Source organism: Mus pahari, chromosome 7 (assembly GCF_900095145.1).
Source record: "Mus pahari chromosome 7, PAHARI_EIJ_v1.1, whole genome shotgun sequence".
Lineage (NCBI taxonomy): Eukaryota > Metazoa > Chordata > Mammalia > Rodentia > Muridae > Mus > Mus pahari.
In genome coordinates, this window is record NC_034596.1 from 79,544,346 (window position 1) to 79,572,092 (window position 27,747).

At 44.1% G+C, this 27,747-nt stretch overlaps 1 protein-coding gene across 4 annotated transcripts in view; it reads right to left on the reverse strand.

Annotated features, from left to right (window-relative positions):
* Window positions 1-27,747, reverse strand: part of Entpd5 (ectonucleoside triphosphate diphosphohydrolase 5 (inactive)) — a 36,629-nt gene that overhangs the window by 6,323 nt on the left and 2,559 nt on the right. The window contains exons 1-12 of one of the 4 annotated variants that reach the window (XM_021202601.2): window positions 18,723-18,826; window positions 17,256-17,328; window positions 14,612-14,891; window positions 12,820-12,899; window positions 10,622-10,765; window positions 5,269-5,344; window positions 5,052-5,087; window positions 4,453-4,541; window positions 4,140-4,219; window positions 3,489-3,550; window positions 2,555-2,656; window positions 985-1,125 (exon numbers count right to left, since the gene is read on the reverse strand). In XM_021202601.2, coding sequence (XP_021058260.1) covers window positions 985-1,125; window positions 2,555-2,656; window positions 3,489-3,550; window positions 4,140-4,219; window positions 4,453-4,541; window positions 5,052-5,087; window positions 5,269-5,344; window positions 10,622-10,765; window positions 12,820-12,899; window positions 14,612-14,825 — 1,024 coding nt within the window. In that variant the 5' untranslated portion in view covers window positions 14,826-14,891; window positions 17,256-17,328; window positions 18,723-18,826. Of the gene's footprint in view, window positions 1-984; window positions 1,126-2,554; window positions 2,657-3,488; window positions 3,551-4,139; window positions 4,220-4,452; window positions 4,542-5,051; window positions 5,088-5,268; window positions 5,345-10,621; window positions 10,766-12,819; window positions 12,900-14,611; window positions 14,892-16,695; window positions 16,790-17,255; window positions 17,329-18,722; window positions 18,827-26,380; window positions 26,451-27,747 lie in introns of those variants that run through there. The other 3 variants (XM_021202600.2, XM_021202599.2, XM_029540700.1) reach the window with 3 other exon arrangements.

Consider the following 27,747-nt stretch of genomic DNA (forward strand, 5'->3'; position numbering starts at 1 on the left):
GAGAGAGAGAGAGAGAGAGAGAGAGAGAGAGAGAGAGAAGAAAGGAAGGAAGGAAGGAAGGAAGGAAGGAAGAAAGAGGGAGGGAAGGAAGGGAGGGAGGGAGGGAGAGAGGGAGGGAAAGGGAAAGTCACAGAAGTGACTGGACCACGGTGGGGGGGGGGGACTGCCTTCAGTGAATTAAGGTATGGCTAACGTTTTAGTGTAATGGGAGGTAGTGGGAAGTGTTCTAGGGTCCATCTCCCACCTTTCCTTGTGTCCTCTGACAGGAGGTAAGCAACTTTGCTCCTCCAGGTCCTTGCACCATTATTTTTCACTTCACCATGGCAGAAACAAGGAGGTTGCTGAACCCTCTGAAACTGATCTGGAGGAAGTCCTTAGTCCTCTTACAATCTTCTCAGTACTTAATCACGTTTACAAAAGAGCTAATACAGTTATAACTCAATGAGGCTAGGAAGCAGGCTAGGTCCAGTAGCACACAACTGAGATCCTAGCTACTCTGGAGGCCGAGGCAGGGGGATCACAAGTACAAGGCACACACAGGCTACAAAGTCTCAAAGCCATCCTGGGCAACTTTGAACTCTCATGTGCAGAGGTTCTGGATTCAATCCCAGTACTAAAAAAAAAAAATGTAAAAAGACTTCACATACAAAGTCAGGCATGGGGGCACATTTGTGTAACTCTATAACTCAGAAGTCTGGGGCAAAAGGACGGCTACAAATTTGGGGCCAACCTGGGCTACATAGTTGACTTCAGCATCAGTGGCAGATACATAGTAAAACCCTACCTCCAACAGACTTTACATACAGTTAGGTCATTTGCCACCTCCCAGAGCCCAGCATCCTCACTCTCCTTCCCATCCTAGTGGCAGGTGTAATGCTACTGCAAAAGAGCTGGGAAGCCACCCCAACCAACAGAGCCTTTCATTCTCTTCCCGAGCTTAGTCCCCTTCTCTTCCTCCATGGCTGACCGTAGGCATGAACTCACCGATCAAGTGTGTGTCCGCGGCTCGATCGTAGTAGTAAGAGAAAGCGTAGAAGGTGCTTCCTCGGATCTCTTCTGGCTGATGAAGTTTCCCTTGCACTACCCTCAGCACTTCCGCATAGCAGGGTTCAAAGCCCATCTCCCCTGTCAAGGCAAGTGTATACATCACATGACAATAAGGATGTGGCAACACTGTCCATGGCAAACTGCTGGAGCCAGAGAGAGAAGAGTGAGAAAGCAAGGAGGCTGACTCTCAGCCTCTGAACAGCAGTGGTGGGAGCTAGTTAGCTATGGCTGAGGGGTAGGCTTGATGCTCTCACAGCGAGGTGGGGGCGGAGCTCTGAAGCAGCAGAGCAATCCCAGGTGGAGTGACACAACACTTAAAGTGACAGGTGGAATGCTGACCAAGCTGCTCAAGATATGAGTTGTCCACAAGTGCAGGACTGTGTCCTCTCTGTCATTATACTCAGAGAGACCTCAGGAAATTCCACACGGGCGAGGTCTAAAAGGCCTGGACCTGCACTCCGGAAAGACCAGAGCCAGGTACTGCCAGCTCACCAAGTCTGAGAAACTGAGGCCAAGCAGCAGCAGCAGCAGCAGAAACAGCTGTGCGCACCTTCTGTGCAAGCATGCAGCTGAGACCTGGAGCTGCCTCAACAACAAAGCCCAAAGCCTGGGGGCTGGAGGCATGCATCAATCAAGAGCACGGACTGCTCATTTAAAAAGTCTGTTTGCCTACACGCATGTGTGTGCACCACATGTGTGTCTGGTGCCTTCGGAGTCCAGACTCCATAGAACTGTTGTTTCAGACAGTTGTAAGCTGCCATGTGGATGCTGGGTATTAAAGCCTGGGCCTCTGAAAGAGCAGCAAGAGTTTTTACCCCTGAGCAATCTCTTCAGCCCCCACTTCCTGCTCTTGTAGAGGCCCTGGGTTCAGTTCCCAGCAACCCACGTGAAGGTTTACAACTGTCTGTATCTCCAGTGCCAGGGGATCTGACTCCTTCTGACCTCCATGAGTACTAGACTCATACAAACATGCAGGCAATGTTTAAAATACACACACACACACACACACATACTGTGTAACTTTCTGCAACCTCACCGCTTGTGTGTGGAAGCCCCTCTCCTTAAGTTTTGTTCATCAAAACCAGCTCTAGCCACAGCTGTAGCCCAGCCACCATGTTCCTGCCTGGCATTACCATTCATGGTCCAGAAAGCTTGTTTCCTTCTCGGGATAACAAAATGTCCCCTGATCTTAATATCTAAGATGAATGATTCTTATCTCAATTTTGAGTTTTACTATAAATGAAGTTGTTACACATTCCCCGGACCTGAAACAGGGATCGTCACTGCTGCATTAGACAGGTGACAACAGATTCCTACCACTACCATGGAACTCAGAACAGTATACAGAGCAGGAGCCGCCTTGCTTGCTGGCCCTGGACATACCAAGACCTCTAGAAAAAGTGCTTCCAACATGGCAAGTCTCCCCTGGGCTCTGGAACCTTCCTATAGGACTTCCCAGAACAGGAACTAGGAAGGTAATTTTATCCAGTGAAGAAACACCATTCACCTTCTTGGTTACCACCATACTGGTATTTCACACCCCCAAAGATCCACTCTGCTTCCAACCATCTTGGTAAACAGGCACTTCGAAATGTATGTCCATCAGTCCCTGAAAGAACACAACAGGAGAAGGTGGTCTGTGAGAGGGAGATAGAAGCAAGAAGCTCATGTGACTGATGGGGTCAAGGGGACTTATAATCTTGTCAGAGTAGTCCCTTGGCTGCGTCCTGCGACATGGAGTCTTCACAGGCTTTGTGGAAGTGGTGAACTCTCTAAAGCCAGAGGCAAACTTCATGCACATTTGCCAGGAGGTTTATAACTCTTATCATATCCCAAAGAAATAAAAACCCCATAGTAAAGTCAGTTCCTCCTTGTAATGGAGGAACATTCCTCCACTGGTAGTTGAGAGGTTAAAAGAGACACGCTTGAAGATAACACAGCAAACTGAAGTACTCTGTGTGCCTCAGCCCAGTACCCACTTACTGTGAGCAAGCACTGTCCGGAGTGCATTAGACACACACTCCTGTGCAAGGTGAAGAACAGGGCACAGAGGGGTCACTGATTTGTCCCCAGCCACACAACTGGGACTGCAGCCAATTCTGCCTGTACCCAACAGTGAAGACAGAAAAGGAATTGCTCAGTCACTCCACTTGGCAAACAGAAAAGACCTTGTTTCCTGACAAAGGCTTGTGCAAGTTCCTACCAGACACTGTGGAGGTTCCAGCCTTGTAGCTACAGGTCCTTACCCCTGTGTAGTAACCTTCGCTCTAAAGGTGTTGAATACACACCACAGCACCGGCAGCTTTTATGTCTGTTATGCAACACATACTTCCCAGGCCAACACAGCCCTTCCCTCCATAGGAAGAATGCCAAGCAAGGGAAGAGGGTGAGCTGTGTTTTGGCGTCTCCCAGTCTCCCACCACAGACCAGGACTGACAAACCTTCTGCTTCCAGGGCTCCCAGAGTTGCCAGTCTTGCAGCTTTCAGTCCAAATCCCAAGTAACTGAAAAACACAAGGTTGAGAGTTTCAGGCTGTCCTAGATGTTGTCAGCCCACAGCTGCCTTCTTCAAATGTGACATGGTTTCTCTGACTCCCTGGGAAGGATGGAAGCTTTGCCCCATCTCTGTGCTGTATTTAGTGTATGGACACTAAAGGAAGACTTCTGAGGTCTGGGCCAAGGATGTGCAGTAAGAACTGCTCATGGGTGTGATACTGAGGAATAAGATTGTTCCTGGTGGCCCAGCCCGAGAGCCATCCCCAGAAAAGCTCTTATCCGTTGCAGACTTGTCTCTGAAGCCCGGAAGCCCTGACTGAATGAGTTGGTACAGAGCCCTGGCTGAGCCTTCTCCACATGCAATCAACTAAAGAGAAACTGACTCTTACGTCACATACTTTTGAGATGTGACATCACATACTGGAGATGCCTCCTAGGCTTCTCAGGTTTGGTATGGCTTAGGTGTCAGTAGACAGGGCTTAGGGGACTGGCAGAGGCTTTCAGAGGCTGGCAAGATACAGTGACAAATATTAAAATGCTTTGAGAAATAAGGAAAATGACATAATGTGAACTATTATTTCCCCTACCCCTCCTCACCTATGTGTATAGAGCTTAAAGGTGCTGTTAAACATCTCAAAGGAAGTGAGGTAGCCCCTAGGTGTTTGTTCCAGGGTTTTCTGCAAATCAGAAAGAGCAAAAAGACTACTCAGCACCTGCAATCATATGAAGATTACAACACCGCCATCCACAACCCTCCCCTACATCAGACATGGGAGACGTTCTCTAGTCATTTATTGACTCTGTAGCCGAGTCACTGTAGAGCTGATGTCTCAAAGCAGCGTGACACTTTCTTAGCACCATGATGCTTTCTAAGTGTGTTGCCAGAAAGGCCTTGATAAGAATGGCTCACCTCAATCTGGGGTAGAAACGTGATTTGGGTGGAGGCACCCCCCAGGTCAAGGGTCCCCACAGTCTCCTGGCCACGACCAAGCAGCTGACCTGTTAATGAGAGCAAGGGATGAGTGAGTACCCCAGCTACCCATCCATTCTCTGCAGGTTCTCTCCTGCTTATTGGACTCCAAAGCTGTCTTGTAAAGATTCACTGCTCCCTGAGCCCAAAGGCTGGCAGGCTAATGTAAACTCAGAGATCCTCTTGTGTCACTGAGGCCTTGAATGCAGACTGTAGAATTAGCTTGTCTCCCTACCCTCTGATTTTTTTAAGAAGGGATTTTGTCCAGTTTTAATTCTGGGTACGTATATGGTTCTGTACAGCTGAGTGTGGCTGCACAGAGCTAGGGGCCTGGAAGCCGAGTCACAGGCAGCCATAAGCTACCCGTGTGGTGCTGGGAACTGACAAGAAGTAGGCTAAATTGTTCGCCATTTCTCTGGCCCCACCCCCTTCTTTCAATCAAAGAACAGTATGGGAAAAAGAGAAGTGGATTTTTAACCTCCTGGTCTACCTGTAAAAGCCAGTTAAGGTTGTAAGATAAACTTCAAGGGTTATTTTACCTGTTAGAAAGTTCACGGTAACCCAAGCTAGTATGCCTACAGGAAAGAAAAAGAAGGTTTACACTCCAGATCATCTCTTCTGTCTCTTGCAGTCTCCCCGGTTATTTACTTAGCTCCCCTTCCTCTCATGCTGCATCCCATCTCCAGTTCCTTTAACTGGATCTTGCACTGACTCCATCCCTTTCCCCACAAGTGTTTATTTCATCATCTTCCCCACCTTCATAGGACCCATCCATGATGCTAACGCTGCCATCTGGGACCAGGAAAGGTGAATTCTTGAAGATCTCCTCCACCTAGAGAAAAGATACAGAAATCTGGGTTCCATGGGGCAGTAAAACAAATGATCATACTTGGCTGCTTTCTGTAAGTCTTAGCTCACCTCCCCTACGTTCTGTAAGTCACTCTAGTTCACTTCCCCAGGTAAAACACGAGCAGCACCCATTCCTTTTTCCTGGAAACCAGAGAAGGAACTGGATAGGGAGTTGCTATTTTCTTGCAAAAACACAAGCACGAGGATTCCTTAAGAAGCCCATCTAAGCTTATTACCAACTAGACCAAGGAAGAACATGTGATTGTGCCTTCCAACTGGAATCAAGAGTTTGTAATTGTGTTAGCACACTGATGAATTTTACCTGAACATGTAATGAACACTTCGAGGCCCTGTTGCCATGACACCTTAGATAAGTGAAAGGCCAGCCACAGCAGAGGAGCTGAGGCCCTCTACCTCTGCTGGATTTTGGTGCATGGCTGGCCCACGGAGACTTAGGGAGGCCTCAGACCTAGCTTATGAATAGACTCCTATTTTAGGAGGTATGAATCACAACCTGACACCAATGCTCCTAATTTTCTACCAATCCAGGCCTCTGACACACGAATTATGGCTGTACTGGCTAATTTTGTGTCAACTTGACACAGCTGGAGTTATCACAGAGAAAGGAGCTTTAGTTGGGGAAATGCCCCCATGAGATCCAGCTGTGGGGCATTTTCTCAATTAGTGATCAAGTGGGAGAGGCTCCTTGTGGGTGGTGCCATCTCTGGGCTGGTCATCTTGGATTCTATAAGAAAGCAGGCTGAGCAAGCCAGGGGAAGCAAGCTAGTAAAGAACATCCCTCCATGGCCTCTGCATCAGCTCCTGCTCCCTGACCTGCTTGAGTTCCAGTCCTGACTTCTTCAGTGATGAACAGCAATGTGGAAGTGTAAGCCAAATAAACCCTTTCCTCCCCAACTGCTTCTTAGTCATGATGTTTGTGCAGGAATAGAAACCCTGACTAAGACAATGGCCTTAGATGTTTTTACACTTATGGATTCTATGTGAGACTGTGTGCACATATGTGTGACTCCTATGTGCCTGTGCATGCCACAGCATGAATAGAGGCTAGAGGACAACGTTCAGCTCTCAGTTTGATCCTTCTAGCATGTGGGTCCTAGGGATAAAACCCAGGTTACCAGCATGGTGGCACACACCTTTAAGGGTGATTCATCTAACTGACCGATGTTATAGCTTATTTGTAGATTACTATTATAAGTGGGGATTCTCTAAATATAAGTAAAAGGACTCTCTCCAGCCTGCTGATCTCCGGTCTGACGGGATAACCTGGATAGATGGAGTCCCGCAAGCCGCTGGATTATCATCAAGCAGTGCCCTACAGACTCTACTTCAGCCAACAAAACCAGCTTGTCAGGTGATCTGTAGACAAGCTCTAAAGAACATAGACAAGCCAAGAGAAATAAGCAAACTCTGCCCCAGCCTTCTCTGAAGTGGAAATTTCTGGTTTCTTTGGGAACTCAGTTATGACAAGTGATGTTTTGCTGGGGCAGATAGGTGGAAGGATGTTTTGCTGAAGCAGACACAGGGGAAATGTTTTGCAGAAGTAGACACGTGCTGTTTAGAAAGTACATAAACATGCCCACAGACAGTGGGGCAAGCCGGGCGTTTGGTTGGCCTTGTTACACTTCACTGGTCTCCATTGACAACGTTCCAGCACTGGTTAGCCTTAACACCATGTTCCTGATTTTCCTTGTTGTGACTTCTTAGAGAGTAACTCACCAAAGAACTGCTGGTGATATTCCAGGGGCTTGCTGGTGATACCTGGGCCTATCCAGTTTATCCTGGATAGAGCTGCTGCTGCTGCTGCTGCTGCTGCTGCTGCTGCTGATCTGTGTTTGGTGGTTTGCTAGGAGACTGAACTGCTGATACCCTGACAACAAAGACTGGAATCGCCCCAAAGAACTGTTTCTAAACAAATCTACTTCCTTCATGACCTAATAACCATTCTTTCCCACTACCTCTGCTGGGTGGTAGGCTAGAAGGGAGGGTGATATGTTTAACAACCCTTGTTAAAGTAGGTCGTGAAAAACCTGAGCCTACACTCTACACTCCCATCTGCTCCAAGTTTATTTTCAACACAGCACCGAGCATGGTATTTACTTATTTGTATGTGTTTGTGTGTGACCACAGGTGCATGCTGCTATGCCTGCCTTATGGTGTAGATCCTAGGAATTGGAACTGAAGTTCTCATGTTTGTGCTGTTTCCAGGACACTGTCTTTAACAGACTTCTCTTTTGTTCCAAATTTCCTGGTATCCTCCTTTAAAAAAAAAAAAGTCTGTTTGTCTTTTGATGCTCACATGATAAATCCCTGTCACCCAGCTTCCTGACAGCTTCCTTTCCTCTTATCGAGCTGGCCACAGGACATCAAGGCACTTCAGGCACTCCCCACATGCTTGAGCCTGCTTATGGCTCGTCACAGAACCTACAGGGCACGAAGCACTCTGTATTTACCTATTTCATTGCTTATTTTCTGTCTTCCTAAAACTAGAATGTAAGTTCAACATGGGCCCTGGCTGTGTCCTTTCTGCTCCTTGTCTGTATCCCCAGGGACTTTGCAGATGGTGGACACATGAATAAATGAGTGAGTGAGTGAATGAGGGTGAAGAACTGCGGTATGAGGAACTGGAGAGATGGCTCAGAGGTTAAGAGCACTCATTGCTCTTGCAGACGACCTAGGTTCCATACCCATTACCCCCATTGTGGGTCACAACAATCCATCCTCTGTTTCAAGGATCTGACTCCCTCTTCTCACCTCCACAGCCACAGGTATGCATGCGGTACACAGAAACGCACACAGGTAAAACACTCATAAAACAAAAATAAATACATCTGAAGAAAACGCTTTTAAATAAGAGTTAGGATCTGAATTCTCCCAAACATGCTAGATGCTTGATGCTGGACAAGGGACTTAAACCCTTTGCTGAGAGTCAAAGAAAACCTGTTGACAATAAGACCGTGCTTACAACTTACCTCAAACTGGGAGAGGACGATTTAGGTGGCTGCTCTAGTACAGAGGGCAGAGCCCCACTTTGCTGTGATTTGTTTTTATCATAATGAGATTCTACCTATAAATCTTTTTTTTTTAAAGATTTATTTATTTATTATATGTAAGTACACTGTAGCTGTCTTCAGACACTCCAGAAGAGGGCGCCAGATCTCGTTACAGATGGTTGTGAGCCACCATGTGGTTGCTGGGATTTGAACTCAGGACCTTCAGAAGAACAGTCGGGTGCTCTTACCTACTGAGCCATCTCACCAGCCCCATGAGGTTTTTTTTGTTTTTGTTTTTGTTTTTGTTTTTTTTTTGGGGGGGGTGGTTGAGACAAGGTTTCCCTGTGTAGCCCTGGCTGTCCTCGAACTCAGAAATCCACCTGCCTCTGCCTCCCAAGTGCTGGGATTAAAGGCATGCGCCACCACCGCCTGGCCATAAATGTTCTTTACAACATGAAATCTTCTAATATGTTTATAAGTTTGTATGATAAATAAAAAATTAAGTTTCTTTTTTTTTATTTGAAGAACAATGTTTTTAAAAATAGTTTAAACATTTTTATCTGAGAGAAAAAAAAAGCAGACTTACAAAACCAGAGACTATAAACTATATAATTCTACTTGTATGAAATGTAAGGAGAAACTTTGAGTTTCCTTTCCCAAGATCTGTCACTGGGGCCTGGGGTTCACTAATTTGGCTATGTTGGATGGCCAACAAGCCCCTGGCATCCCCGTCTCCATCTCCCCGCTCTACGATTTCCAGGGAGTGCTACCATGTCTGGTGTTTTCATGTGTGCTGGGGATGAAATCCAGGTGCTCAGGCATGTGTGACAAGCACCTCCCTGACGGAGCCATCTCCCCAGCCTTACACTGTACATACATTTTCTTTGGTAGAGTTTATTTAAAGCAATTTCTATATTATACCGTTAGAAAATTCAAATGAAGAATGCCACACCAACCCCAGTAGGATCCGTGTGACAAGTTCCACAGACTGAGGGGGTTGACCTTAAAAGGGGGAGGCCTCCTGGAGCCAGTTGTGGAACTCTTGGCCGGAGCAAAATATTAAGCCGTAGTTCTCATGTCAATTTATCTGTTTTGTTTTCTCTTATTCCTTTTCTTATTTATATGTTCCTGGCAGCCTAGATTTAAGATCTCAAGTGAGAATAATGGGTAAGAAACCGTCCCTTGAGATGGGGCCACTAACATGACCTTATCTCTGGGGAAACCAAAGCTTTACTTTATAAATCATTTTTAAAATTATATAATATTATTATGACAGATAAAAACTTTCCCAACAATAAAATTTCATATGGCTACATATGTGTCATCGGAGGTGGGCTTTGGTATATGGTAAAGAAAGCCTTAAAGAAAAATAATGAAAATAGTTTAAATTTATGCATTGAAGGTTTATTAAAAATCAGGTATTAGATGTTAAACAATAATTGACCATAAAGATTTATTAGTCTGCTCTTGGAAATATGCCACTAGCCCTGGATGACTGCCCCACTGAATACACCCTTTCAGAGTTGTTACACTTGGATGATTTCTATTAGTCATAATGTCACCTGTTCTGTTTGTGATTCACTGAATACATCTTTTCAGAGTTGTAATGCTTGCTTGATTTTTGTGCTTTACCATGCCAAATGATAATGATGGTATTTGTGATTGCTTCACTGAACACATCTTCTAAGAATTCTTTTAATGTATAAAATCCCATGCTTGAGAGCTGTGAAATACACTCAGATTCAAACTGCCTGTGTTTGTTTTGTCACCGCCAAATCCTTACCTACCTAGCTTCGAGGACCCTCATTCCAGGGACCCCCATACCCGACTGGGGTGGTCCGTAGCAGAAGAATATGTAGGGGGGCAGGCAAGATGGCTCAGTGGGTAAGGGCACTTGCTGCCAAGCCTGATGATCTGAGTTTGATCCCTGGGGTTCACTTGGTGGAAAGAGTGAATGAACTGTAAGCTGTCTTCTGACCGCCACACTATGCTGTGGCACATATGAGTGCACACACACACAAATAAATAAACAAGTAGATGCAATAAAAACATCATGGAAGGGAGTGCTTTGAACTTTTTTTGGGAAATACTCTTTAAATGCAAGGGTGATCATTTAAAATGGAAATGACTAGTTACTATCCCAGTCACCATCATGACTGAGCAATGAGGGGTCACCGAAAGCAGCTGCCACTCTGACAGGCTCCTTAGAAGAACAGACAGCATTATCCAAGATCCAGATTCAAACTCACCTCCAAGAGCAGAGCCTGGGCTTTCTGCTCTGGCAGCAAACGGAGTCCGGCCGTTGCTTTCAGAACCACCGGGGTCCTTTCCCAGTGACTTCTGGGGATTGAGTCTTTAGCCACCTCCAAGAGCTCCTGAACTGTCTCAGCACCCTTTAAGAGAGAAGGCACGGTCAACCATGGTAGCCCACTTAGCAGCACTGGTCTCTTCCTTCAAGAGAGAGGCAGGGAGCACCACAACTCTCTGGTAAAATGCGTGCTCCGAGTGCTCCAACCCCTCGACTCGTCAGAAGCAAAACCTAGAGAAATGAAGCATTTTAAAGGAGGAGACCCCCATTTATTTTACACAGCTGCCATTTTGAATAATTGTTATTTTATGTTTCTGTAAATTAGATTTAAGCCAGAAAGTCAAACAGAGAACTCAAGAGCTGGGGTCATGGGACTTGCTCGCTAGCCATGACCTAGTGTGGGCTACTTAGCTTTCCTGGGGCCTGGGCTTCTAGGGTAGGGGTTGGCAGGTATGTCTTATGTTGCCACTAAACTGCAGTGTACACTGGATGGGGCACAGTGCTCACAAATCGCTAGCTGCAGTGGTTATGTCGTCTCTAGGACAGAGTGTGTCATAGGGCCTTTGTTTTTTTTTTAAAGAATACACAGTGGCTGTCTACAGACACACCAGAAGAGGGCATTGGATCCCATTACAGATGGTTGTGAGCCACCATGTGGTTACTGGGAATTGAACTCAGGACCTGCGGAAGTGCTCTTAACCACTGAGCCATCTCTCTGTTGGTCTGTTGGTTCTTTCTTTTCTCTTTTCTTTTCATTTTTTTCCACTATCACTAATGCCAACATGCAGGGCATTCAGCATATCACTAACCTATGACTATTTAAAACTATTATTTTGGATTGTTTTTGGAGTTGGAGAGATAGCTCAGTGGTTAAGACACTGGCTGCTCTTGTAAGGGCCCAGGTTTGATTCCCAGTGCCCACATGGCAGCTCACAACTGTCTGCAACTCCAGACCTGGAGGTGTCTGATACTCTCTTCTGTCCACCACAGACACTGAATGCACATGATGCACAGACAGATATACAGGAAAAACATCCATATACATACAAAATGAGAAAGATTTAAACCCACAGTTTTCCTAGGTGAAAATGTATCCTGGTAACAAGCTGCCCCCACCTTTTGAGACAGAGTCATTATGTCGCTAGAGCTAACCTTCAACTCCTGATCCTCCTACTTCAGCCTCCACCATGCTGAGATGACAGGTGTGAGCCACCACACTCTCCCCTTAGCAAGCACCATAGACTCATCCTCCCTAAATGTCAGATCGTCTTCTGCTAACGTAACTGCTGTCAACAGGTCAGTCCTTAGCCCATTTGCCGTTTCACCTGCTAAACTGGAAAGTGTGTCTCCGTTCTTCAAGCTCACACTGTTCCGTTCATTTGTTTGTTTGTTTGAGACAAGGTCTCTCAGATGTCAAATCAAACAAAGGCCCAGCTATTTCAGTATGTAGTCAAAGCTGGGCTCCAACTCCTGATAATAATCTTCTTGCCTCAGCCTCCCAAGTGCTGGGATTACAGGTATGAATCACGCTGGAAGCTAGCAAGGCCCAGTAATTCTCCGGCCTGGTTCCCACTGAGCTGTGGTTACAAACATTCAGGAAATGCATGGCCAGCTTTTTCCGATGGTGCTGGGATCAGAGCTCAGCAACTCACGCTTGCACAGCAAGCGCTCTTACTCAGGGAGGCATCTGCTCAGCTCCGGAAACCTTCTTTCCAGCCTTCTACCCACTCCTTGGGAGTCTGGGATGTACAGCTATGGCTATTCAGAAGACTCACCAAGGAGGGAAAATGACCTCACCTCCCATCAGTGTTACTCCTGAACACCAGGAGATGTTAACGACAGGGGTGTTGTAGACTTATTAAGATTCAGAACCCTAAACATCAAATTAAGCCAGGCCTGGTTCTGTTGGCCTAATTACAGCTATTCGAGAGGCTGCGGCAGTAGGATCACAATTATAAGACCTTCTTATGCCACTGAGTGAGTTCAAAGCCAGCCATGCCAACTTAGTGAGATGCTATCTCAAATAAAAATGGAAAGGGTTCATGGACAGAGCTCAGCCACAGAGCATGCTCATGCCCCTGGGTTTGCTCCCTCGAATACATAAAATGGAAGCAAAGTCCATGAAATTGTAAGACTCACCTGTTTGGGCTGATCCACAAAAGCAGAAAGTCCCGGTTTCACAGAATCAAAAATTTCACCTTCCAGAAAGGGGAGCTGTCCTATTTTGTCCATAGGAGAAAGACAAACAGACAGATAGACAAACAGACAAGGGAAGAAAGAAAGAAAGAAAGAAAGAAAGAAAGAAAGAAAGAAAGAAAGAAAGAAAGAAAGAAAGAAAGAAAGAAAGAAAGGGAGGGGCAGAAGGAAGGAAGAAGAGGAAGAAGAAGAAGAAGAGATGATTATTAGATGGTAGACTGCTTCAGATGTTAATGATATTAGTATATGGTTTAATAGATTAATAGTCTCCATCCAGAGCTGTTTTATCCCCAAGGTCCCCGCCCCATGGTCTGTGGAGTGCTTTACAGTAGCATTAGGAAGGAGAATACATGCTGCCATGCTGCCCTGGAGGCCCGGTGACCGCTTCTCTGCTGGGACGTTAGCTCTTACTGCTTTCCCCCAACTCTGTATTTTTTTAAACTGTTAGTAAAAATTTGAGACAGGGTTTCAATATGTGGTCCAAACCAGCCTTGAACTCCCTACACAACCTGAATTGTATTCCTCCTGCCTGAGTTCCTTGGGCTCTCCAGAAAATTCAAAAAAAGCTAGTCAAGGACCCGTCAGTCCCCTTTCCAAGGATGGCAGTGAAAGGATGCTTCTTCCCAGAATCACTCCCACACTCTCAATATCTGGACCTTTGCAGTATTACCCATTAGAGAAGATGAAGGACAAATCACAGCTATACTTGCACCAAAAACTCCCCTCTTTCTTTTCTGAGACAATGCCTGTTGTAGGGCATGTGGGACCTTGTTACCAGACAGGCATAACAATGGTAAGGCTGGATGAGTTTAATCCCCAGGAATCTCGGAACTGAGAACTGCAGGAGTGAGGCCACTCCCGACCTGACCTGCCTCTACCTGCTCTGGACCACGGAACCACGACACCCCACTGAGGACCGTGGGCACCGGGTCACATAGCATAAACACCTATAGTTCTCCATGCTACTGAGGAATCTAGACACCATTCGGTCAGTGAGCTTCCCTTCCTGGGCAGTCTTTCTGGAAAAAGGTATTTAATCCCTGGTTCACTCCAAGTAAAGTGTACACATTAACATCCACCATCAAATAACCCAGTATGAACAAGCCAGGATCATCTCTTCACTAAGGAAGACCTTTGTGTTAAAGAGCTGGGTCTAAATCTCCCAAGGAAGGTGTTCTCCATACTCTTGGCACTCATTTCAATCAGCCCGGGGTTCCACCGTCCCGGGATCTGCCTTTCCCCTCTCTGCCTGGTGGACCCCTGGTTCTCAGTTCCCTCTCTCTGCCCTCAGGTACCCAGAGAGGGGACCTGAGAACCACTGTGTGACTCCCCGCTTTGCTCTGCCTTTTCACAGTGGTGTAGGGGCAGCACTCTTGAGCTACCTCAGGGGAGAAGCAGGGCTTGGTATGACATCTTGTACACTGGCCTCAAATATCCTACGTAGATAAGGGTGAGCTTGAACTCCTGATTCTCCTGTTTCACCTCCCAAGTGCTTCCATGCCCGGTTTATGTGGTGTTATGGATCAAATCCAGGCTTTGTGAATGGTAGGCAAATGCTCTACTAACTGAGCTAAGCCCCTGTCTTCCCATACAAGTCTCTCTTAATTCCACACTAAACTAAACTATGCGTTCAGTTACATCTCTACATCCACATGCCACACTCAGCATCTGTTTCTGGGAGAAGATGCTAAGGTACGGACTCACGCAGCCTGCAAAGGGTCCCAGAGGTACTTACCTGCTGTTTTCTGCACAAAAGTGTAAACATGAATCCGAGTTCCAGTGCTGCCCGCATCAAACATAATCCCATAAAAGGTGCTGGCACTGACATTAATGGGGCACATGGAAGACAAGAAGACACCTTCAAACCAGGTTTGCTGTTCTCTGTAGAAGACAGTGCTGCCAACGCAGGCTATGATCAGCATGAAGACGGCCCCCCAGGAAGTGGCCATATTCTTCCCAAGATGTGGACCTGAGGCTTTGTTGCTGAAGCAATGCTGCTCACACTCCTGTGGAGGCTTCAGAAACAAAGATACACAGGTATGTCAGCTGGCTTTTACAGTTAACCTATGTTAAACAAACAAACCGCCAACAAATAAACTCCTTATGGAAATCCTACCCATCTCTGAGGTGTTCCTGCTGTATTTCGAATAACCAGTACAACAAGCTAAACCAGGGCAACACAGGCTCTTAGGCCCCTCTTCTGAAGAGTATCTGACTCCAAGAGGAAACTGGAATTTAAAGTATATTTTCCCACACCTTGCTTTGAATTGTAGGGTCTCAAAGGTGTGTTTTGAGACAGGATCTATGTAACTTTAGCTGTCCCAGAACTCACTCTGTAGACCAGGCTGACCACAAACCTACAGAGACCCACCTCCCTCCACCTCCCAAGGACTGGGATTAATGGTGTGCACCAGCACCCCTGGTCCAAGCAACTGCATTTTGAAACGTGCCCTCAGAAAAGAGGAAAACAGTGATGTGTTAGGTAATCATTTGCTTTGAATTTGTGTACAGTGGAGGTTAGATTACACACGCTGCTGGAAACCTAGCATAAAGACATCTGACACAGTGGATCGAGCACAACTGTTCAGTCAGTCATGAACTCCAGACTGGCACTTTCCCTTAGCCTCTGAGCCTCCACAGCCTCATCTGTAACGTGAGAATATAAGCTAGTGTTCTGTTTTCCTTCCTATATGGTTTTCTGTTTTAAAATTATAGGGTATTATTTAAAGATTATTTTTTATAATATCACCTAATCTTTCTCTAGACTGACATGGGGAATGGGAGGAGACAATGGATTTGTTATTATTGTTACACGGTTATCAGTTATTATTATTATTGACATTTTAAAATGTACAAGAAGCTGGTTTTTTTTTTCATCACAATGCATCAAAGCCATTAAAGGAAATTGTGAATGTTCTTGAAGTCTCTGATGAAGACCTCATTAGCAGGGCTAGAGAGATGACGCAGAAGTTAAGAGTATGCCCTGCTCTTACAGAGGACCTGAGTTCAGTTCCCAGCATGCACAGAGGGTAGTTTGCAACTGCCTATAATTCCAGATCCAGAGGATCTGACACCCTCATGCAAGTACTCACCCAACACACACAATTAAAATAAAATAAATCTCAATTGAAGAAACCTAAAGTAGTAGCATTCAGTAGAAGAACGGAACCAAGTCTACCTGGTTGCTTTAAACATTGTTTTTTTCCTAGAAAGACACTAAATAAAAAACAAAATGGGGAGGGATGCTATTGAGATGACTCAGCGGCTAAGACTTCTCTTCTAAAGGTCCTGAGTTCAAATCCCAGCAACCACATCGTGGCTCACAACCACCGGTAATGAAATCTGGCACCGTTTTCTGGTGCATCTGAAGTCAGCTACAGTGTACTTATGTATAATAATAAATAAACCTTTGGGCTGGAGCAAGCAGGGACTGAGCAAGCAGAGTTAACCAGAGCGAGCAGAGGTCCTAAAATTCAATTCCCAACAACCACATGAAGGCCCACAACTCTCTGTACAGCTACAGTGTACTCACATATATAAAACAAACAAATAAATCTTTAAAAAAGAAAAAGAAAAGGCAGATGACAGGGGATGCTGTTTTGGGGATTTGTAGCTGACCTAACCTGTAAAGAGCTCTACCCTCTGGCTGCTGGTTCCCAGTCATATGCTGTGCTGTGTAGAGGTTGTTTAGCAGCTTCTCTGGTCTGCACTCACTGGACACCCACAGAGAGCTTCACTCTACCTCTGCCTAGTATGCCAACTATGCCAACCAAAAAATGATTCCGGACATTTCCATTTGTCCCCAGGTTTAGGCCGTACGTTTTCCTGACAGCTCTCCTCCAACGGTTAAGTCTTGCTTAGTCGGCTGTTACGTATTTATTCCAAACAGTCTTCTGATCCCACTTTCATTTCTGTATTTTCTGTGTTAAGTCACAACTGCTGGTTAATTCACAAGATGAGACCAAGGCTATTTTCCAGGCCCTCTATCTTTAGTAGATAACTTTAATAGAACACTTGGTATATTTGGAGTATACAGGTCCATGATTACTCTCCCTTGTTAAAAATCTAGGATTTTTTAAACAAAATACTCCTCTCCCCAGAAATGATACATTATATAAAGTAAGGCAAGGGGAAATCAATTGCATTTGCAGTTTAAAACTATTTAAAAGAACTACAGTTATACTAACACACTACAATGGTAGTTTGAATATCTATTTGAACACCAAGGTTCAATTCTATCCTGTGACCAAGAATGAAAGCTACTGTGTAGGGAAAGAAACAATGGGAACTGTTAATCCTTCAGAATCCCACACAAGGAAAACTTCATAACAAGCAATCAGCTGTGGAAAGGGCAGCTGCCTGACCAGGTCTGTACTCACTCCTTAAGACCCTCCCTTTGGCCCGTTCTTCTTTTACAGCAAGCAGGCTGGTCACGCAGGTCAATTTAAGAAGCTGAAAATAGAAATGCGGTTTTGATAAGGTTTTTCTTATATAGTCTTAGCTGGGCTTGAACTCGAAGAGCCCAACCTGCCTCTGAGTCCTGCTGCTGTAATTAACAGCAGGCTCCACCATGACTGGCTGTTTCAGATTTGGTCTAACACTTGGTCCCTCTTCTCTCTGAGAGGCCTTCTCAGTGTGTCACTTAGCTCCTTCAGGGGTCACTCAGATTTGCTATATTACTGTAGGCTCCATAAACCAGTCCAGCGAACATCTCATTGAGTAAACATTTGTTTTCTTCCAGAAGAGATTAAAAGGGGGTAACGCATGTACTATCTGTTTCCACGGAGTGAGAAACTGCAGAGTCACACTTGTGTAAGTAGAAGGTCAGGCAAAGGGGTGACAAGAAAGCAAGTGTGCACGCGCAATGCCCTCTGCCCTCAGACCCTGCCTTCTAACACCACTGTGATCACCTGTTGCTTTAAGTTTGGTGATTTTGAAACTGGCATTAGAAGGGCTTGCCATGTGGGACTCACAGGAGGGCACTGCATTCCCTGTGACCCACTTGCACAGCTTGCTCAGTCACACTTTAACAGCCTTCGCTCACATGCCACTTTGTAACTCAGCCGGCCCAATGTTCATCCTTCACTGTTCCCCACACCATTCTACCTCTGTTTCCACGCTCCCCCTTTCTCCACTTCCATCCCCATGTGAGCTCCCCATCCACAGGGATTTTTGAGTTTTGCCCCTGATGTACTTATTGCTAGAAGATGGATAATACACGGTAGGTGCTGGATAAATACTCTGAAGAGATAAAACCATACCTACAGCTCAGGCTCTAGGTCCATTTAACACAATTCAGGAGCTTGACTTTCCACAGGATTAATCACCCCACCCCGGAGAACACGATTCCACGAGCCAAGGACAGACTATCTTCCCAAATGTGTAGATTACACAAAGGTTTCATTTTGTCCAAGTGCGTCAGGCTTTATATGCTACTTGAAATAACGCAGACAGTTGTTTCCTTTTTACAGATTGGGAAGAATACAATAATTTTAAGCCCACTCTTTTCAGAACTGTTCTCTTCAGTAATCTCTTGCCCATTCTCTTCTCCCCCAGCACAACCTCTTCATTTGCTTTAAATCTTCGGTTCCAGGTCTTGCATGCCCACCTCCTGCTCCGGTCTTTTCAAAGGTACTTTGGATTTGTTTGTAGTCTGCTAAGGTCTCTAACTCAGGTCCTCCAGCCTTGACCTCCTGAGTGTGTCACGTTTGTTTATAACCAGACCAAACACTGGTCCCCTGCCTAGCCTTCCAGAGTCTCACCTTTTGCTTATTCCCTAATCCTCCATGCCCTCTAGAATGGGGATTCTACAGTGCAGGAGGCCCCGGGCTCCCTCAGGTACTCACCAGCTCCTGCCTGCCTGTTTGCTGTGAGGGCTCCAGTTCACTGTGGATTGCCTTTGCTCTTTGCTCCTGGTCGAGCCCTTCTGAAACAAACCTTGCTTCACAAATGAGTCACCCTGTGCTTTGTAACTGAGGAGATTTTTGCTAACTCATTCTCTTCTTTATCTTTTACTCTTAACTTCTCCACCTTTTTTCTGCATACATGATTGGTTCATTTGCTTTTACAATTGCTAAATCCTAACCAACAGAATTATTGTTCATTGGGCAGAAGTTTCTTTCTTCCCTTCCTGCCATGAGACAGGGTTTCTCTGTGTAGTTCTGGCTGTCCTGGAGCTTTGTAGACCAAGCTAGTCTTGAACTCAGAGATCCTACTGTCCCTGCCTTCCCAGTGCTGGGGTATGCAGCACCAATACCCCAGAGGGTAGGAGTCTATTAAGAATTAAATTCTCAGGAGCTGGAGAGATGGCTCAGTGGTTAAGAGCACTGACTGTTCTTCCAGAGGTCCTGAGTTCAATTCCTAGCAACCACATGGTGGCCCATAACTATTTGTAATGGTGATCCCATGTCCTCTTCTGGTGTGTCTGAAGACAGTGACAGTGTACTCACATACATGAAATAAGTAAATAAATCTTTTTTAAAAATTAAATTAAATTCAGAGGGGCTTGGTAGAACAGGCCAGTGGTCTGAGCATATGAGAGGCTGTTATATGAAGACTGCAAGTCTGAAATCAACCAGGGATAACAGTCAGTTCAAGGCCAGCATGAGCTAAGTAATGAGATTTTGTCTCAAAAAACCAAACAAACAAAAATAGTAAATAAAAAGAAATCCTTGACCAGGCAGTGGTGGTGCACACCTTTAATCCCAGCACTCAGGAGGCAGAGGCAGGCGGATTTCTGAGTTTGAGGCCAGTCTGGTCTACAGAGTGAGTTCCAGGATAGCCTGGGCTACACAGAGAAACCCTGTCTCGAAAAACAAAAAAACAAAACAAAACAAAACAAAAAAACAAAAAATCAAAACAAAAAATCCTTGAATTTTGATTTTTTTTTGAAGATTTTGATTTTTACTTATGTGTATGTGCCCACCTTGTTGTGTCTGCCATGTGTTTGTGGGTGCCCAAGAAGGCCAAAAGAGGGCATTGTATGTGATGAAGCTGATGTTCCAGATGGTCATGAGCCACCACCTGGGTGCTGGAACCTATAAGAGCAAAAAGTGCTCTTAACCACTGAGCATCTCTCCAGTCCCTGGGGTTGTTTTTATATTAGATAAGTGGTGGAAAAGACAGTTTCCACTCCCAGACTGGACTCTAGAAAGCTGGACATTAATTTTCCAACTAAGTGTCTAATATGTCAGGCATCAGGCTAGAGCAGAGATCTATAAAGGTTACCAGTTTTAGTGGGGAGACTCACTGGGAAAAATGGGTACACTAATGGCTACTATGTGTTGGCTACTATAACAATTCTCTGGCAGAAATGTGTGCAAGGAGCCAGGAGGGGCAAGAGTTGGTGCTGTTAGAAGGGAAGGACAGGGGTAGGAGATGATTAGAGTTGGTTAGCAGGGGAAGGATGGGGGTAGGAGATGATGGGAGGCTTCTCAAAGGATGAAAGGCCAGGGCAGATCCTGAGTCAAAAGAAGACATTCACCTGAAGAGGTGACTCATGGGAAATGTATGCCTAGAAAGTATGGGTGTTCCAGAATAAAGAGGACAAATGTGAGGAAGTAGTCCTGGAGACACTAACTCAGACTGTTAAAGGAACAGGCATGCTTTTCCTGGTGACGCCCTAAAGTAATTATTAAAGTCTCTCTATTCTCCCTCTAAGCAAATAGCAGTATTGATTAACTTGGATAAAAGGACAATATTTGTCAGCAATTACAAACAACAGAATAGGATAGCAGACTAGAGAAGTCACCTAAAGTTCTGAAAACAGTAACATGGAAACCAGCCTACTGCCAATTTATCTGAGGCCACAGTGAAGCTGTCTTTAACAAGGTTAAACATTAAGCATAGGGCAAGTTTAAAATGCAACTCGGATAACAGTTTTGAATAATAAACTTAGCTACAGCATTACATATAGCCAAGGCCACACTAAACCAAAGGGAGGTAGACCTAATATGGTAAGTAAGTGTGAGAGAGCTCAGCAGTAAACAGAGCCTCATCTGGGGTGGGGCGTAACTAATGCCAAGGGTCAGGGCCTGGGAATACTTGCTATCAGAAGCATGTGGGCACGGGTGACACTCATAGACACCTTAGATACCAGTGAATGCACCCCAAACCGACTAAGGGAGCATGCAGTGGAGACAGGGCGAACCCCCAAGGTCTCCCTAGGATTCCATCTTTGTGAACTCCTCAGCCTAGTCTACCTAGGAAGTTCCAGAGTTACAAACACAAAAAAAAAGGCAATAAAAAGAAGAAAATTAGTAAAAACTTAATATTATTTTTTAAAATTTCTTGAGGTTTTCTATTTTATGTTACTAATCTCATCATGGGGCTGGAGAGATAGCTCAGTGGTCAAGAGCACTGACTGCTCTTCCAGAGGTCCTGAGTTCAATTCCCAGCACCTACATGGTGGCTCACAACCATCTGTAATGGGATCTGATGCCCTCTTCTGGTGTGTCTGAAGACAGCTATAGTGTACTTACATTTAATAAATAAATAAATCTAAAAAAAAATAAAATCTCATCATATTACTTAAGGAAAAGAATCCAATTTTTAAAAACTACATGCCATACAATATTCTGCTTATTTGTATAAGCAAAATCGAATTAAAAATTTTAAATAAAAGTCAGGTACATTTCTTAAAGAGTAAAAATATGTAAGCCCTATTTCTATTGGTAAATAATTGAACAATCTACTGGAACTAAATACTCAAAATATGAGCAGACAAGGAACTTACTTTACAGTGCATACATAAAAAAGTTTCTAACCATACAGTGGTAGATTAATAGTATATAGAAGAGATATCTGATAGAAAGGGTTAAGATTTACAACCTGCACAGCCTTGAAAAACCACAAAAACACTTGACCATATGTCATTTGACATATCAATAAAACTAATAAGAAGGCTTAATGAAAAATCAATTTTTATCAGAGCATCAGCAAGGAGTTATTTTAAAATCTGTGTAAATGGAAACAGAGCAGGCAGGAGCAGGCAGTCAGACTCTCTCTGTGTGGAGATTCATCTCAAGCTGGGGGTCAGGGTAGGGAAGTCCTTCTGCCTCGAGGACTCAGCTCAAACCTCACCACACTAGTCAGAGCTCACCGCCATCAGAAGGGTAGTGAACCATAATTTCTTTATGATCCCTCCTTCTTCATAAATTCCTCCAGTCCTCACATCAAATCCTCTAACTCCCAGTAAAGGCTTAGAATTGATGTGCTGGTAGTTACAACAAATGTAAAGCTCTTTTTTACACTCAGATTCCTTCCTTCTGTATCTCATTCCCGTCAGAACAGTGTCAAACACAGACCACTACTGCCCATTAGGCTCATTCTGTACAACGAAACTGTGGCTTTATATCAAAATGAAGCTGGCAGTACAAGTCTCCATTTTCCATTGTTTGAGCCTGACTGAGCTACAATAATTACCTTCCAGAGACTGCTGTTGCTATTGCTCCCCCCCCCATCACAAGGTCTTTTCTCAGCCACACATGAAAAATCAGTCTTTTAGATAAGAATACACCATTAATTGGAGAGGGGTTTATACTGCCCCAATAAACAATTATAGTGAACATATGAGGTGATAAGCTATCTCTGCCTCATAAACTCATATTTACTGTGGAAGGCATTTACAACAGTCCCTTTATCCATGGTTTTGCCTAACAAATTTTCAATTCACAGATAATTCTGTTGGAAAATATTTAGCTGGAAAATTCTAAAAGTGGACAATTCATAAGTTTCAAATATCTTATCAAAGCATAGTTATATTTACCCCATTTTATCATTTATTACTGAGACTCTCTTATTACCCCTCACATATAAATGAAACTTTCTTACAAGTAAGAGCACAGAGGAAGACATCAGGGCTCAGTACCTTTCCTTGGAGACTAAGTCCACTATGCAACCCTAAACAGCCCTGAAGACATCAGTGCCCAAGTCTGGCATATAGTAAAACCTGGCTGTGGGGCTCTATGCTCCTCAGTGCACACGTCCATGTGTGTGCACACACCTAAGTGTGCATGCAGGTAGAAGTCAGAGGGGAAGTCTTCCCACTTTATAGAGCAGGGTCTTTTTTGCTGAGTGCAGAGCTTACTGCTTCAGCTAGAACTAATGCCAGCAAGACCCTGCCATCTGCCTGTCTCTACTCGACAGCACTTTGGGTCAGAGGCATACACTCCATGCCTGGCTTCTTGTGTGGATGTTGGGATCTGACATCTCTTGCCTTCTCAGGCATGTGTACATACCTACAGAGAGAGTTAGACAGACAGACAGACAGACAGACAGACAGACAGACAGACAGACAGACACACACACACACACACACACACACACATAACCAAAAATTAAATTACATATACCTCATGATAGCAATTTAAAACCAGAGCTACTTTGATCTGGCCCTTCTATAGCACCCCCCTGACTTTATCCATGGCTTTACAAAGAGAGTGAACAGATCCTTTGACTAATCTCCCACTTTTTCAGAGGTACCACAACTTTCCTCATAAGGAACTCCAGCTGTTTCTAACTTTAATCTCTCTTGTCATGTATATTCAGCATTCTTACCAAGCCTTCATTTACAGCATCCTTCGGCTCTCTTCCTCCTTCCTCCTAGCTCCACGGATAACTAAATTCTGTCTTTGCTACCTCAGACTTGAGCTGTTATAGTTCCTACACTGGTCAGTCAGTCACCACTAGTGCTATTCTGAAACACAGGTCTACCATCTTCCCAAACACCCCTTACTTCACCATTCTTCTCCTTAGAGAACCTGCACAGCAGGGGCTCACACTTCTCTAACACCAACTACTTAACACCAAACGACCTCACATATGCATAATGAGCTGCTCATTGAATAAACACATAAAAATGTTTAGCCGGGCGTGGTGGCGCACGCCTTTAATCCCAGCACTCNGGATTTCTGAGTTCGAGGCCAGCCTGGTCTACAGAGTGAGTTCCAGGACAGTCAAGGCTACACAGAGAAACCCTGTCTCGAAAAACCAAAAAAACAAAAAAAAATTTATTACTTTCTCCCTTTCTACAACAGAAGTTACAAACTCACACACCTGCAGAGACCATAAAGGAAATGTAATGAGTGAAAGTCTATTTAAGACTGAAGGACGTGATAGGGAGTGTGACAAGTTGGAGGACACACACAGTCACCAAAGGGATAGGTTTTGGATTTTTGTTTGTTTTTGTTTTGCCATTCCCTCTGCTTGGTACAATAATGGAACACAAGTCCCATGTTTCTAGCCCATGTGATTCTGAAGATAAGCTCACCCGTGAGTTGGCTCACTTTAGGGCCATGCTGCCAAGTGTGGCTGCCTGAGTTCAAGTCTTAGGCCACACATGGTAGAATGAAAACAGATTCCCCAAGCAATCCTTTAATTCCACAGCCACATCACCTCACACAGACTCCCACACCCACTCCTACCAAATAAATGCATGTCATCTTTTAAAGGATAAGCTGAAAGCACAGATTTACAAAACTTGCTGGTTTTTAAATGGTGACAACTTATTCCCATTAAAATCTAAAAATATCACTATCCCCTCACCAACCAACCAACTCAATAAGTTTAAGCAAACACACCTATGAACCAACACTAGCCCTCAAGTCATAAGCTGTTAACTCTAATATGTGGGATAAGAGATAAACTTCTGACATTCTAAGTTCTTTGTACTTCCTTTTTTGTTAATTTTTAATTTTTAATTAATTATTTGAGGAAGGACTCTTTACATAGACCAGGCTGGACTTGAACTCACAGAGATTTACTATCCTCTACCTCCTAAGCACGTGGATCATAGGTATGTGCCATTGTGGGCATCTCAAGACCATGTCTCAAATGCAGATCCCTTAGTTATGACTTTAAAATTAGCCTGCTTGATTTATTTGTTTTTTTGTTTATTAATTCATTTGTGTGTGTGTGTGTGTGTACACCTTTATGGTAGGAACTCTTTTATTCCCAAGTACCCCTAGTCTAATAGGGAGCTTGGAATGTACTTTGTATTCAGTAAACACTTGAGGATTCTTTGTTGTTTTTGTGACACTGGACCCTTCCTGTTCAGCCCCTACAGTGCTAGTATTATGAGTATGAGCACTGTATAAGACAATATTTCTTAAACAGGTGAGTATTTGAAGGATTGTGACATCAAAGTACAAACAAATTTTGAGTCTCTTCTCCTCCCTCCCCACCCTTCCCTCTCTGTATATCTCTCTGTATCTCCTTCTTTCTCCACCCCTCTCTTTTAGAAAGCCCTGACTAGCCTGAACTCCCTATGTAGACCAGGCTGGACTTGAGCTCATAAAGATCCACCTTTCTTTTCCTCTCGAAAGTTGAGATTAAAGATATACACTGCCACACCTACAAATTTCTTAAAGAATTGGCTTTTAGTTTATACTAATGGATATGTTGGAAGAAATAATTACTAAAAACACGATATTTTGCAAAGAACTAACAATCAATTAGTAATAATTGTCTATGAGAAAAAATATTTTTGAGAAAAGTTCTCATGTAGCTTAGGCTGGCATTATCCTTGTAGCTAAGGATGGTCCCAAACTTCTGATTTTCCTGCTTCTACTTTCTAGGCCTGGGATTACAGGCATGCATCGCTACACACAGTACATGTAGTGCTGGAGATCCAGCCCAGGGATGAAAGCATGCTAGGCAAGTCATCTACCTGTTAGGCTACATCCCAGCCTTAACACAGTTTATATACAAACAAAACAGTGAATTTTAATGGATCTAACCAATAAGATTAGACTCCCAGAATTCTGACTAGTGCTCCTGTAGGGGTGTGAACTAATCACATCACAAAATAATGTCCACTTAACGGAATTCTTCTGCATGACCACAGACCTGAGTTGTATCCCCAGAGCCCAGAATAGAAGGAAAGAACCAATTCCATGTGATTAAAAATTCGGATAAAAGTGTCTCATTTCTATAATATTCAGAAACACTGTTCATCCCCTCAGATACAGTGTGTAGAGTAATATATGCAGAATTCTAAAGGCTTCATGAATCCAGGCAGCAGTGGCGCACGCCTTTGATCCCAGCACTTGGAGAGGCAAAGGCAGGCAGATTTCTGAGTTCGTAGCCAGCCTAGTCTACAGAGTGAGTTCCAGAACAGCCAGGACTACACAGAGAAACACTGTCTTGAAAAAGACATAAAAAAAATAAAAATAAAGGCTTCATGAAAATAAAATTAACGACGTTTTCAGCATAAAATTTCTAAGTAAATTCCAGCAAAATCACAAATAACTAATGATTAAAGAGTTATGAAAAAACCTGCAGAAAAGATTATGAATTCTATTAATTTTGATACAAAATAGTTCTGAACTAACATCTGACAATAATACAATCATTGAGAAAAAAAATATCTTTTGGCAAAAGGTGGTCAAATTCAGGAATAACATAAAACAAACAATTCCTCCCCAGAAGCAGAGGCCTCTGAAGTACAAAGTCAGCATTGAGCTAGCTGAGGTGGTACCTACGTCTGGATAAACACTCTACTTACCAGGGTCATAATGATCGCCTCTGCTTGAAGATTCAGCCAGGACACTCTTCATTTCTGTGTCAACCAAGAACTGTGAGAATTGAACATAGAAAGTTAACAAACCCCAGTCAACAAAACACTATATAGCATATGTCTTTAAAACATTTAACATTCCTAACAATGAGACAAAGCAAATTCATAAAACAAAGTATTTCCCTGAAACTTAACAGTAAAGTTACCCACCAGCATTTCCAGAAGGAAATGATAACAGATAGGCTTCTGAACAGGAACTTCCTACTGCATACTCTGTACTATCAGTTACTTCTTGTCAATAACTGACTAAATAACAATACCCAGCTCTTTGGTAGAGAACAGTGTAGTTTCTAGAACTACTTCTACCAAAATAAAGTATCTTGGCCTTTCTCCAGTGATTATTCATGGTGCTGGCAAGATGGTTCTGTAAATAAGAGTACTTGCTATGCAAACCTGACAACCTGAGTTCAATTCCCAGAAGCCAGAAAGGAGAGAACAGACTTTATGCACACAACATATTCATACACACACTCACCTGCCCACACACATATTTACACACACACACACACAGACTCATGTAGAGAGCAAATTTACAAGTTTTAAAATATATATTCATGTCTGACCATCTGGTACTGGTACTGGTACTGAGTAACCAATGGGAGGCTCTTCCCAAGGTAAGACTATTTCTCCCAATCTCAGCATTCCTTAGTTCCCTTAGTGCTTGTCTAGGGTTGGGTAGGGGCCTTGTGAGATTTCTCCCTGCCATGTTAGCAAGTCTATTGGCCTCATCTTGATCAGGTCTTGTTTAGATAGCTCTAAAATCATATACATACAAGTGAGTTACATAATATGGACTGAGCGTGTTGTTTTTATTTGTTATATATATAATATATGGTTACACACACACACACACACACACACACACACACATATATGAAAATATATGCACCAACAGTTAAAGAAAAAGAAGCCACGCTAGGCGGTGGTGGAGCACGCCTTTAATCCTAGCACTTGGGAGTGGGAGGCAGAGGCAGGTGGATTTCTGAGTTCGAGGCCAGCCTGGTCTACAGAGTGAGTTCCAGGGCATCCAGGGCTACACAGAGAAACCCTGTCTCGAAAAACCAAAAAAGAGGGGGGGGGAGACAAGAGAGAGAAGTAAGTGCTGTGGAGATACGGGGACTGGTTGCAGCTGAATGGAACAAAAAGAAGGGGGGGAATGGATGTTTTATATTTTAATTTTTTAAAAAAATAGTTTTTGGGGCTGGTGAGATGGCTCAGCAGGTAAGAGCACCCGTCTGCTCTTCCAAAGGTCCTGAGTTCAAATCCCAGCAACCACATGGTGGCTCACAACCATC